At 37.8% G+C, this 14431-nt stretch overlaps 1 protein-coding gene and 1 pseudogene across 1 annotated transcript in view; one reads left to right on the top strand and one right to left on the bottom strand.

Moving 5' to 3' along the window:
* Window positions 1–459: 459 nt before the first annotated feature.
* The window catches only part of LRP12 (LDL receptor related protein 12), a gene marked incomplete at its 5' end in the record, with an annotated part of 25490 nt that continues 11518 nt past the window's right edge, over window positions 460–14431 (top strand). Inside the window, 2 exons of the mRNA XM_015561699.1 lie at window positions 460–550; window positions 14133–14268. Of these exons, the coding sequence (XP_015417185.1) occupies window positions 460–550; window positions 14133–14268 (227 nt within the window). The remainder of the gene's footprint in view (window positions 551–14132; window positions 14269–14431) is intronic.
* LOC107182561 lies at window positions 1612–2627 on the bottom strand (annotated as a pseudogene).

Consider the following 14431-nt stretch of genomic DNA (forward strand, 5'->3'; position numbering starts at 1 on the left):
TAGGTCAAGGTTCAATTCTAGGTTAGGGCACATGCTGGATGGCTTGCTCAATCCCCAGGAGGGGGTGTGCAGGAGGCAGTCGATCAATGATTGTCTCTCATCATTGATGTTTCTATCTCTCTCCCTCTCCTTTCTTCTCTATAATCAATAAAAATATATGTTTTTTCAAGTACATGATTCTTTTCTAGTAGTGATATGAAGTTCTCTTTTGACTATTAACTTGATAGGAAATTCTTTATGGTTTTACTCAGATCTGTATATTTGATCTTTATATAATACATTGCATTTTTGTGAATTCAAAAATATTGTGTTTTTTCTACTACCATTGAATTGTTGGGTTTCGTATTGTTTTGAAGAATATATAGGAGGCTTTAATTTAGTTGCTGAATATTACTCGTAGCTCTATGTAGTTGTTTTCTTTTAAAGGGAGAATCTGAAAATTTTTTATAAATTTTATCTTGGAAATTAGTTTATCCATTATGTTTAATTTTAGGAAATGGTGCTCTTGCAGAACATTCTGAAAATGTGCATATTTCAGGAGTGTCAACTGGTAAGTCATTTTTTGTAATGTTTAAATTTCATGCATGACTTATGTGGTAAATATTGAAAGCCACCTGGTATCTTATGAAGTGATATTTGGCTATAAAAATTATTACTGCTTTTTGCAGCATGTAATAAGGAATGAAGTAACTGGAACACGGAGAAATTCTCATAATATAAAATTGATATCTGCATGCCCATAGGTTGATTATATTTTTCCAAATGGACTGCATAATTATTTTTTCATAAAAACATTGAGCCAAGAGAAGTTAGCTTAAAATGAATTAGTATTTTCTTTACATACAATGAAATTTATTAAAATGTAATTCTGAATGTAGCATTAAGCCTTAGAAATGAAACACTTTGCTTGATTTTTAGATTAGACTACAACTATACATAAAACTGTTGTATTTGAGTGCACAATTTATATGCCATTAAAAAGGCACAATTTATATGCCATTAAAAAGCAACTCCAACATATTTGTGTCCATGAAATTCATTGAGGTAAATACATCTTCCCACTCATCTAAGCTTTTATAACTTAATAATCCTTAAAGGCCCATAACTATTAAAATTTTCATTCTTAGTGACTTCCACAATTTCTTACCGTTTTTGCTATCAACTGCAATTACTAGGAGAGCAAAATCTTTTATTTTGCATATATTAAAATAGTTTCTCACTGTTACTTTATTATTTCCCTATAGTTTTTATAAGTTTTGTAGTTTAAAAAATTGAACTTGGTATATTTATCAATCTGATTTCTTCCTGTCATCTTGTTAATTGTTTGGTTGTTTTTTCTCATATGAAGCAAAGCTGAAAGTTTCTTCTTTTATATCTGATTTTATATTCAGATAGTTAATAGATTTAGCAAATACTCTAAGAGTTAGTATGCACTAGCTAAACACATCAACAAGCTTGGTTTTCTGATAATGAAAAGCAAAGCAAGTGCCTTAGTAACCTGTATTCTTTTAGTTTGTTTCACCATTTTCATATGCTATCAAATGGTATATAATTATATACATCAAGTAAAAATAAGGTTATTTTAAAGATGACTTTAATTTTGTTCATTTTCTATTTCAAATAGCTAATGAGAATTGTGATTATTTTTCCAAGTTGTACCTGTGAAACAAGAAGTTCGTTTACCAACATTTTAATTCACACAACCAAGTGGTTATTGTCTAATTCAGTGATTTTCAAAATGTTTGGTTTCAGAATCCCTTTTATGCTTTTAAAAATATTGAGAACTATTATTAGTCCTTTTGGGCTTCCATAACAAAATACCACAGACTGGCCCAGCCAGCATGGCTCAGTGGTTGAGCATCAACCTGTGAACCAGGAGGTCAGTTTGATTTCCGGTCAGGGCACATGCCCAGGTTGTGGACTCAATCCCCAGTCAGGGTGTGCAGGAGGCAGCCAACTGATGATGTGTCCACGGTGGACACCCTCATCAGTGACTCTCATCATTGATGTTTCTCTCTCTCTCTCTCTCACCCCCCCTCTCTGAAATCAATAAAAATATATTAAAAAAGAAAAAGAAAGCATCATAGTCAAGAGCCAGTCGAACACATGCCTTCTTCTCCCCACCAGGCCTGACCAGGGTGTTGACCTTGGCCACGGCAGTGTCATAGAGCTTCTTTGCCGCCTGTCTGATCTGGTGCCTGTTGGCCTGGACATCCACAATGCACACAAGTGTATTGCTGTCTTCTGTCTTCTCCATGGCTGACTCGGTAGTCAGGGGGCATTTGACGATGGCATAGTGGTCGAGCTTGTTTCTCCTGGGTGCGCTCTCCCGAGGATATGTGGGCGGCCTTCGGAGCCTCAGTGCCTTTGGCCGTCGGAAGGTGGGTGATGTGCGGATGTTTTGTGTGTGGCTATGGACGCCTTTCAACACTGCTTTCTTTGCCTTCGAAGCTTTGGCTTTGGTTTAGGCTTTGGGTAGGGCAGAGGCTTCATTCTTAGCTTTTGGCGCCATCTTCCTCATCAGTTCTTTTGACCAGTATCATACAGAGTGTCTTTTGTCCGTTTTTCAATGAAGACGGGAAAGAAAGCTTACTGTATTTTGAGTGATAATGAATCCGTGAAGGTTTTTAGGATTTCAGAATATAGAAGTAGGACATATGAACTCAAGGAACTATCCTTTAAATGAAGAAAGTGAGTAGAGAATATAAACAGTATATTTTTTAAAAGATCACACACATTAGTTTAGGATACTACTAATTGTAAAGGCATTATCTGCCCTCAGAAAGTTTATTTATGAGACACTTAAGCTTTTAGAGTAGAGTGCTCCCTTTAAGTTTCAGAAAGAAAAGTAATGGTTGTATTGTAAGTTTTATATATTATACTTTTATATGTAATATTATATACTATGTTATTAAATCTTATGTTTTATTCCGTATGTTTTAGTATATTTCTGTATTATATAATTACTAGTACTAGAGGCCCGATGCACAAAATTCATGCAAGGGGCTCGGCCCTCACAGCCCCGGCTTCATCCAGAAGGTCGTCCACAAGGACATCCGGAAGGACGTCCAGAAGGTCGTTCAGCTCTCCCGTCTAATTAGCATATTATGCCTTTATTATTATTATAGATACCATTTAATGTATTATCAAATATTTATTGAGCAATTATATATTTATAGCAAAGTTATTATGCATTATAATTTTATATTGTATTATTATAATAAACAGTAAATGAACTCAACATTAGAACAGTAAATGTGAGTCCTGGGATCATAGACAGAGCAGGTGATAATGTGACAGTGTGATGCTTAGCTGGCAAAGTGAAGTTCATCTGCTGGAATGAATGGGCCAGATCCAGCGGAGGTATAAAAAAACGAGCTGTATTTAAACATTTTACATTTTCTTTTCCACTCTGTAACTTTGAGAATAATCCTTTCTCACTTTAAGAATATTTATGGAGTACAGTAGCATTTCAATTACTGGTAATTTGGTGAAGGCATGAATTTGAATTGGATGTACTGTGACACTGTTGTGCAAAAACCAGGCACTTAGCAGGTAAGCAAACTGGACTTTGGATTTTAGTTGCCTAATAGCCCAATAGAAGTTAGGGGTGATTTGATCTTAAACTGCAGTAATAGAAATATAGTATTCATAAAGTAGATGATAGTTCTTTACTCCTCCCTTAAACATATTCTGAGTAGTGTTTATTTCTGAGTAGTGTTTATTCCTGATGGAGGACACTAAGATTGGAACTCTTCGGGAAGAAGATGTGAAATACTAAAAATTATGTCAAAGCTGATAGAGGTGGCTTAAAAAACTGTGAGCCCCGAGGCCATCTGTCTTTGTTCAGGTGCTGATTTCTGCCTTACCTCTTCTATGTTTCCAGCAAGAATCATAGTAAACTTCAAAAATTAATAATTTTTACCATTCCAGAAATAGAAATAGTAGCTTGCTTAGCATTTTAGTCTTTTGTAGTGCTTAAAATTGGAAAATGTAGGTATCATATTAATAGTTATTATGCCCTTTCAAGTGAAAAACATTGTCCTTTTATGCCCTATAAAAAGGGTATAAAAGGTTGAATCTTCATGTTCGTCTTATCTTATGCTTTGCTAGCAAAATTCAGATTTATCCTTACTCCTTGGAAATTACGGTAAAGCTGGTTAGATAGTTCCATTAAGAATATTCTTCTATCTTATTCATATGCTGTGACCCTATTGGAACTAGAAAAACTATGGGTGTTTTTTTTCTATTTTCCCTTCTATATTTTTCCATACTTTTGCCTCTGACTTTTTAAAATATTTTACTACCATATAGTTCTTGATTGTTATTTCTTTAGTGACCTTCGAGAAACCAAGGAAATACCTGCCTTGTTTAGAGCTAATGATCAAGTGCAATATTTTGGTCCTTAAAAAAAAAACATTACTTAGAATAATAGAAATAAATAATAGGAATAAATATTACTGCATTTATTCTTAAGTAACTGTGCTAATGTAGAGTTTATTATAATTAAATCTACATTTAATTATAAGCAGCGGGGTATAGGATTTCCTGCTTGCAGTAGAAATGTGTGGTTTTTGCTAACGGGTTCAAGAGTAATGAGAGAGAATCCTAAGTATGAGTGATAGATTCATATAAGTTTATATACTTGCCCTGATTCGTACCTTTTATTTTTCTTTATTATTTCTTTTTACTTTGGATTTTTTTTTATTGCTTGAAGTATTACAAAGAGCATTACATGTGCCCCCCTTTTTCCCCCCTTGACATTCCCCTGGCCCCTACCCCTAGTGTCTTGTGTCCACTGGTTATTCTTATATGCCTGCATATAAGTCCGTTGGTTGATCTCTTAACCGCCCCCACCAAACCCTCCCCAGGCCCTGTAGAGTGTGACAGTCTGTTCGAGGCTGCTCTGCCTCTGTATCTATTTTTGTTCATCAGTTTATGATGGTCTTTATTATCCATAAATGAGTGAGATCATGTTTTTTCATATATATTTATTGATCTCAGAGAAGAAGGGAGAGGGAGAGACAGAAGCATCAATGATGAGAGAGAATCATTGATCAGATGCCTCCTGCATGCCCCCTACTGGGGATCAAGCTCGAAACCCAGGCATGTGCCCTGACCGGGAATCCAACCATGACCTCCTGGTTCGTAGGTTGACGCTCAACAACTGAGCCACATCAGTAGGGCTGAATTATACCTTTTAAGTGATCATTTAAATCTTTCCCATCTTAGAGTAGTAAATATTGCTGTTGGAGTACTCATAATTATTTCCTGGAGAAGTTCAGTTTTATAGCTTCTTGAAAAAATGAGAATGAAACTTGGAGTAATTCTAAGGGAAGTAGGCATGTTCAGTCTGTCTCCTCCCACCTCTGTTCATCCTCAGTGACAAGATCAGCTCAGGTACCAGGTGATCAGAAAACCTATTCGAGGAATCTGGACAGCAAAGGGTCAAAGAAATCAAGACCCTAGGTGTGGACAGCAAACCCAGTCAGGCTGCATGGAGGGCTTTCAGACAGAAGTGGTTTCTTTCTAGCATGAGCCTCTGTGTTTCCTGTTGAGGTTGCAGGGCTGAGCTATGTTGTGTGTGACAGTCTGACAAATATTCTTGTATTTTATCATCTTGCAGATTCTGACCCTCACTGATCACTTGCCCAGTGTTCTCAGTGGCCCAGAGACTTCAGACTCAACATGCTTGCTTTCTAAACTCCTTCTGTACAACATTAACCATCTTCCAGTCACTCAGCCTTCTCTTTTCTCTCTTTCCTTTGAAATATCTCCCTCAGCCTTCACTGTATCCCCTATTGCTACTGTTCTACCCAATGCTCTGATCATCTTACATATAATGAATGTGTATATGTACATGTGTTATTAAAGGTAGGTTCTAGAAAATGTTTATAAAGATTTTTTTAAGTCTAAGTATACCCTCTTTCTCAGTTATTTTTTTAATCTTTATTGTTGAAAGTATTACATAGGCCCTCCTTCCCCCCACCCATTAACCTCTTCTAGTCCACTCCTGCCTCCAGACTCTCACCACCCATTGTCTGTGTCCAGGGGTCATGCATATATGCAGACAAGTTCATTGGTCGATCTCTTCCCCCCCCCACCCTCCCCTGCCTTCCCTCTGAGGTTCAACAGTCTGTTCTATGTCTCTGGGTCTGTTTTTGATCATTAGTTTATTTGGTTCATTAGATTCCACATATGAGTGACGTCATGTGATACTTACCTTTCTCTGACTGGCTTATGTAGCTTATGTCTTTTCTCTCCATGTTAGTATAGGAACAATAGATCTTTTTTCTGAAATAGACCACTTTTCTCTTTCCTGAATTCCAATCAAGGTACTTCTACCCCAGATACTCTTCCAGCTGTCACAGGGGCTGCCTAGGAGGCGGCTGTGTGTCCTCATGGTTAAGAGCCCAGCCTCTGAAGCCTTTGCCTGGGTCCCGGTCCCCGTTGTGACACTTACTACCTTTTTCTGATCTTGGGAAAATTACTTAATTTTGGTGCCTCCACTTTTTTCCACTCTGTTAAGTAGGGATAAAACTAAGATTAAATGAGAAAAGGAGGCGCCAACACTAACATCAGCAGCAGCTTGGGGTCCACAGATCTGACCACACATGCCTCACGTTAAGTCACAGGCCTTGAACCCCTGCACCATAAATTTCTGACCTGCCACAGAAATCTCATTTGTAATACTGTGCACCATTCTCGGCCTTTAAGTTTTCAAACTACTACCCTGCTCCTAAATTAACAGTCAGACAATAGGTATCTGGTTTTGATACTAATCACCTAACTACATATTCTGGTTTTTCTCAGTCAAAGTGCCTTTTATTGCTTAATAGGCACATAATAGTGTGGGCAAAAGTAAACGTCCAGTTGTGAGTATGTAAATTTATTTTTGTATTATTATTTATTTATTGTATTATTTATTTGTATTATGTAAACCTACTTTTGCCCGCTCATCTTTCAATATTCTGCATGATTTACTTGGTAACCTTCATGACCATTCTTGTTCTCATCCCATCAGGCTATTCAAGAGCGGCCATTTGCTTACTGTTTTTTATTTTGGAGATATTTTAAAGTACCTTTATTTCTATTGGGATCAAATCAAGCCCTTATTAGTATCCTCAACATTTTTAATTGTTTTTGTATTTATCAGTCAAAATTGAGATACTATTTATAAAACACTCTATATTGTGAAAAATAAGATGGCCAAATGATAGGGGCCACCATTGACTATAAATGCTACCCTTTATTTATGAACAGGGTGAGATTTGTTCCATAGTGAATCTCTAACAAAACTAGCAGAAGCATGGAAACACTTTGGTTTAAAACAGAAGAGATTCATTTTCTAAAGCAAGGTTTTGTATGTGTCTCAACCCCATCCTTACCCTGGCTTCTACCCATGTCAGATAAGCAGTTAATCATGGCATCGTTTCTCATTCTCCCCAGAGCAGAGTGGTGCCCAGTTACATGTTGGATGAACAGTCACTGTGTTCTTTCCCACACAGCCTTCATAGCCGTCTCAATACCGCACTCCTGCTGCTACTGCCAACCGACCAATCTATTTGGCATATTAGATGGTGTTACTCATTGACAGTTTACTGTAATTCAAGCCGTGTGCTAAGTCCTTTACCAAAATAACCATAGTTAATCCTTGTAGCATTCTATGCAGTAGGTAGTGTTTTAATCCCCATTTACAAGTGAGACAGTGGAGTCTTAAGTATTAGCAAATTGACTGCAACAAGTCACCAAAAATCTTTTATATAAAAACGTGTAATATAAATTAGTAACGTTAAATGTAATAAACTAAGAAAAATGAAATTACAGTTGATAGTAGGTTCTTGAGCTAAAGTGTTATGATGAATTGGGAATAGAAAATTATAAGAAACTGAAATAATGAAAAAATAGAGGACTCAAGAGGAAGCCAATTGGAAGATTGGGGCAGATGTGTAAAAGATAAAACAGGCCTAAGAAGTGGTGAAGGCAGTCTCAATTTCTGACTTTGAAATTTTGAGTTTTAGTCATTGGAGGGCCTGGCACTTTATTTCCTGTGCTTGAAAATCTTTGAGATTGCCTGTGGTATTCTTAAAGTAGATTTCCTTTTTATTTGAATTAGATGAAATGACTATTTAACTAAATGATGCCTAAATCAGTAAAGATTTAAAATACAGTAGGACCCCTTATTTGTGGGTAGTACATTCCAAGACCTCTGGTGAATGCCTGAAACAGTGGATGGCATTAAACACTTATATATGCTGTTTTATCTGTACATATACAACTGTGATAAAGTTTAATTTATAAGTTAGACATGTAAGAGATTAACAACAATAATAATACAATAGGACAATTATAACAATACTAGAGGCCCAGTGCATGAAATTCGTGCACTTGGGGGGTGGGTGTCCCTCAGCCCTGCGGCCTGTGCTCTCTTGCAATCCAGGTGCCCTCAGGGGATGTCTGACCTATGGCTTAGGCCCGCTCCCTGTAGGGAATGTGCCTAAGCTGTCCGTTGGACATCCTTAGTGCTGCTGTGGAGGCAGGAGAGGCCCCTGCCACCACCGCTGTGCTTGCCAGCCGTGAGCCGGGCTTCGGGCTGAGTGGCGCTCTCCCTGTGGGAGCGCACTGACCATCAAGGGGCAGCTCCTGCATTGAGCATCTGCCCCCCTGGTAGTCCGTGCACATTGTAGCGACCAGTCGTTCTGCCGTCGGGCTGAAACCGGCTCTCTGACATCCCCCGAGGGGTCCCAGATTGCGAGAGGGCACAGGCTAGGCCAAGGGACCCCCACTGGTGCACGATTTGGGCAGGGGAGGGACGCAGGAGGTTGGCCAGCCAGGGAGGGACCATGGGATGGCTCCAGGGCATATCCAGCCCATCTCACTCAGTCCTGATTGGCTCAGACCCCAGCAGCAAGCTAACCTACTGGTCAGAGTGTCTGCCCCCTGGTGGTCAGTGCACATTATAGCTAGCGGTTAAGCAGCCTTAGCGTATCATTAGCATGTTATGCTTTGATTGGTTGAATGGCTGACTGGTCAACCAGACACTTAGCATATTAGGCTTTATTATATAGGATACTGTCATAAAAGTTATGAGACTTTCTCCCTCTCTCTTTCTAATAATTAATCTGATAACAGAAACAACTACTGAATGTCTAGCAAGAGGATAGCATAAACAGAGACAAAGAGATGATTCATAACCCACATGGGACGGAGCAGAGTGGCATGAGATTTCATCACGCTATTCAGAATAGCTCAATATTTAAAACTTATAAATTATTTATTTCTGTATTTTCCCATTTAATAACTATGGATCCTGGTTGATCATGAATAGCTGAACAATGGAAAGCAAAACCTCAGTAAGAGGGGACTGCTGTATATAGGATGTAAAGAGAAGGATTAGAGAAACACCCAATTCTGATCATGTTGAATTGAAATTGGAATGTCCAGTGGGCTTTTGACTATGCAAAGTCTCTGGGTAGGAGATTTTAAGCCCATGAACTCTAAGTATAGCGGTAAGTATAGGAATGAATGAGATCTTCCCTAGAAAACAAGAAGAGCAGAAGTCTTGGGAATGAACCATGAACAACAGCATATGAGGAACTGACTAAGGAAGGCAGAACCAGTGCTAGAGAACTAACTAACACAGTCAAGAGTTAGGAGAAAAACCAACAGAGGTGATGTCAGTAAAGTCAAGGTAGCAAAGTATCAAAGAAAAAATTATTGTCAAGTGCTCCAGCGACATCAAGTAGCATGAGGACTGAGGGTCCAATGGATTTGGCTGTGAGGTCAGCAATGGCCTTTGCCTGCTAGCAAGACTTTTATAGAGTTAATCATTGGAGTTCAATTTCATTGGGTCAAAGAGAAAATGCAAAGTGAGGAAATAAGGAAAAATGTATCAATGCCTCCTGATGAGCTAGCAGAAATATAGTAGAAATATATCAGTGTGATCGGGAATGAGGGCAAGATTTAGGGCTGAAATAGGCCTTAGAGATATTCAAATAGCAACTCCTTATTTTGATACATGAGGAAACCAAGACCCAAAAAGATTTAGTAGTTTACATTATGACAAAGCCACTAAATTCAGGTTTTCTGATTCCAAATCTACCTGTATATTGGTGTAAACTATTAACCCAAAAAGGAGGGAAAAATATTTTTAATGTTCTAATATTAATCTTACTATTTTCGCATTTGAATTATTCTTTCTCAGGTAGAGAAAGGAATAAGTTACGATTGTACTAGAGAATATCTACGTGCCCCCAATGTATTGTACGTGCAAAAATGTGTTGATAAAAAGCCACTGGCTGGATCTGAAACCAAATGCCAAATTCAGTCATGTTGCAATATGCAAAATTAACATATCAAAATCTGTATGAATAACCAGGTATGGGAGAAACATTATGATACAGTTTTGTTTTTAAAGTACTTATTGAATTAGAAATGTAAAATACTACATTTTAAGATAACCATTCTTATTTATGGGAGATCGGTCTTACTGCTATCCTTGGGCAATTGTGTGAAAATATTCATAACAGTATTTTTGAGCATTCATACCAGAACATAAATTCTTTAATTTTTGGTATAAGAGCACCACCTATGGGTTTCTCAAGTATTTGGGGGGGAAAGTTTTTAAACAAAACTTAATAAAATAAAAACCTAATAAAACTCTTTCGTGTTTTCCCCTATAACTAGTCTATTCATTTTTTTAAAAGTTAACAATTGTCTGCTTTGTCATAAATTATTCCCCTAGTTTTTGGATGTATCTACCTCATTGCTGTTAAATCAGCTAATTAGTATTTGTGCACTTATATGTCAGTGCAGTATTATGATTTTAAGTTAAATATAATTGAATTCAGAATTATTATCTTGAATGTAGATGAATCTTTTCATGAATATGAGCAATTTTCTACATTCTTGGGGAGGAGTGATGATTATTTTTTCTTGTTTATTTGTATGCTTGTTTGTATCTTCATGAACTTAAGAATTCTTTAATATATAATTCCAGAATGCTTTGGCAAGGGATAAAAAGAAAAAAGTCTTTTTAATGACTTAGGATATCTTTTCATTAATTATTGTGATGGTAACTCATTAGAGCAGCAATTTTCAACCGTGGTGCTGCAAGAATTTTTAAAACATGCAGTACCTGACTATTTAATCAGGGGCACTGACCTCTTCCCTTAGATTGTCAAATTAAAAGATGACAGCGGCCAATCCAATCGCTGTCTGGTGTGAATGAATCAAAATTATACCTATTTCTTTTGTCAGAAGAATGTTGTACTTTTGTTGTGCCACAGAATCTTAATAAGTAGTTTATGTGTGCCCTGAGATGAAAAAAGTTGAAATTCGCTGCATTAGAGCATAGTTAGAAGCAAAACTCTAGCATTCCATTGTTAATAAGCTCTTAAAATAGAATCACATTTGTTTAAAATTAGTCTTTTTCTAAAGGGTCATATTAAAATTAAATTTTTATAGGGGAAATTTTAATCAATGAAATTAACAACAACAAAGATCCTTGCAAGCTTTAACTGTGGGTAGGCAATCAGATGTGTGCTAGGTTCTTGATATGTCCTTTTGTTCTGTGCCATGAATCTCTCTGTTCTGAAAGTGATTGAAAACAAGATCCCTTTGGCAAGGTACCCTAACTCCAGGATAGACCCATTTTAGGCATGAACACTTTAATCGCATGTGTTGTTGTTTTCTTTCAGGGAGTGGGTTATTCTATAGAAATAAGGATTACTAAACTGAGCAGTATAGCTTGCTTAATTTGGTCTTTGTGGATAAAACTTTATAGTATACTTCCTAGCATTCTAGCCTAAGTGGAACAAATTATAACCTCTGTGAGAGAGAGAGAGAGAGAGAGAGAGAGAGAGAAACAGCGTCATTATTGCAAAGTGTGATTGTATAGGGATACTTGCCTTTCTACAAATTGGGTTACCTAAATTTTAAACTAACAGCAGAACCCAAAAAGCATGACATTTCAGCCCACATGTTGTATCAGGCCCTTTACTTGCTTGATTCATTTATTCACTCAACTTCTTTAGCTAAGTATGACTAATTATGATATAACTAGTGGCCGGTGCACAAACCTTTGTGTACTCGTGGGGGGAGGGGTCCCTCAGCCAGGCCTGTGCCCTCTCACAGGCTCCCCAGGGGACTAGGCCTATGCTGGCAGTCAGACATCCCTCTGGCAGCCTGAGAGCCCTCGGGGGTGTTCCACTTGCCAGCGGGGAGCAGACCTAAGCTGAAGTCGGACATCCTTAGCGCTGCTGAGGAGGCAGGAGAGGCTCCCGCCACCACCACTGTGCTGGCACCCTTCAGCCTGGCTTGTGGCTGAGCAGAGCTCCCCCTGTGGGAGCGTACTGACCACCAGGGGGCAGCTCCTGCATTGAGTGTCTGCCCCCTGGTGGTCAGTGTGTATAATAGTGACCAGTCATTCCCAGTCTTTCTGCTGTTAGGGTCAGTTTGCATATTACCCGATTATTATATAGGATAGAGGCCTGGTGCACGGGTGGGGGCCAGCTGGTTTGCCCTGAAGGGTGATCCGGATCAGGGTGGGGGTACCGCTGGGGTGCCTGGCCAGCCTGGGTGAGGGGCTGATGGCTGTTTTCAGGCTGGCCATGCCCCCCGGCGACCCAAGCTCCCAGCCTCTCCTTTTTTTGCAGGTATCTGGGATTTATTTGTCTTCTATAATTGAAACTTTGTAGCCTTGAGTGGAGCTCAGGGCCAGCCAGGGCAGGTGGGAAGCTTGGCTTCCTCCATCTCTGGGGGCAACCCAAGCCTCCTCCTCACTCCAGCTCCGTGGCCGCCGCCATCTTAGTTGGGTTGATTTGCATAGTTGCTCTGATTGGCTGGTGGGCGTGGCTTTTGGGTGTAGCCGAGTGACGGAATGATGGTTAATTTGCATCTTGCTCTTTTATTAGTGTAGATGAGAGTGTTCTATTACTTTTGGGAAGACAGGTGGTATTGAACAGGCTCTGAGCGCTTGCGGTTTTTGAGTTCAGCACATACTTTTTCTTTTTCTGAACATTGCACCCATCACTTCTGATGACTCTCTGTGTCCCCCTGGCAGGTACTCTTGTAATTTGCTGCTTCTAATCTGTTACTTTAAAAATCAGACAATCCAGTTTGTCTAAATTATATCAACTAAGAGGTTCTAGCATATTAAATTTTACTGAAGGCTTAAACATTTATTATATATATTTGTAGCCCAGTGACTATTTTTTAAATTGAAAGAGAACAAATTGTCAGATTATGAACTGAGTTATGAATAGGTAAAATGTTAAGTGTATTACTGTGGAGCTCAAGGTAGTCAAGGAGAATGATCCAGTAAAGTGTTAGTAGTAGTTTGAACTTATTCTATATTTTTGTATGATATTCAGATATCTAATCACATAGTGATATTTTAATCACTGACTATTTCAAACCTTTATTTTTAAAATAATTTAGGAATTATTCTTTTATTTTTTTATTTTTAGTTCTTTATACATTGTTCATAATTGTACCTGTAATACAATTGGAAGTATTATGAATAAGTTTACCACTTTGCAGTAATTTTGAAATAATGTTGGCTGTCTTTATCCAATCATCCACTAACTTTTTAACAGTCCAGCTTATTATTATGTTTATATGTGCTTTCCCTTAATTATTTTATTCCTAAGACTATTTATATCATAGTCTTTTATTTAAAGTGTCCAAAAAGCAAAGTAGTACTCCTAAGGATCTATGCACAGTAGTTTAGTAAACATTGAATTTTAGGTAGTTTATAATAAAGAAAATAAATGTAAAAGATGAGTTTTGAAAAAAGATGGATGGGTGGGGTGGTGGGTGGAGCACGCAATTGATTGATCTCATGACTAAAGCTAGCAATTCTGACTCTTAAACTGTTATTCAAAGATTTACTTTGAAAAACTCCATGCCTCCTCCAAATGTGTACTTAATTAGGAGAAGATAATTTGATTAAAAGGAAGGAAAGTAAAATATCTCATTAGAATAATAAAAGCTTTTTAAAGTTAATACCATACTTTACTGTATATGATTTGATGTGTGAAGTGTTTGTTTTTTAAAAATAAGCACTGAGTTACTTAATGTTTTGTTTTAAAGTATGATAATTAGCTAAGATCGCTTTGGCTATCTTCCAGCTTGTGGAGAAACTCCAGAACAGATTCGAGCACCGAGTGGTATAATCACGAGTCCAGGCTGGCCTTCTGAATATCCTGCCAAGATCAACTGTAGCTGGCTCATCAGGGCAAACCCAGGGGAAATTATAACTATAAGGTAATTCTGGCATCTTTCTGTATTATTATACACTGTTTTATTACAAAATATTTCTGTTTCCAAGTATCAATACTCAACATATAAAAAGATGATTTTCAGAAAATGTAATAAATTATAGTTATCAGTATCATCTTAAGGGTCAGAATAATAGTCCATCCTTTCC

The sequence above is a fragment of the Myotis davidii genome, unplaced genomic scaffold (assembly GCF_000327345.1).
Source record: "Myotis davidii unplaced genomic scaffold, ASM32734v1 scaffold497, whole genome shotgun sequence".
In the NCBI taxonomy this organism is placed as follows: Eukaryota; Metazoa; Chordata; class Mammalia; order Chiroptera; family Vespertilionidae; genus Myotis; species Myotis davidii.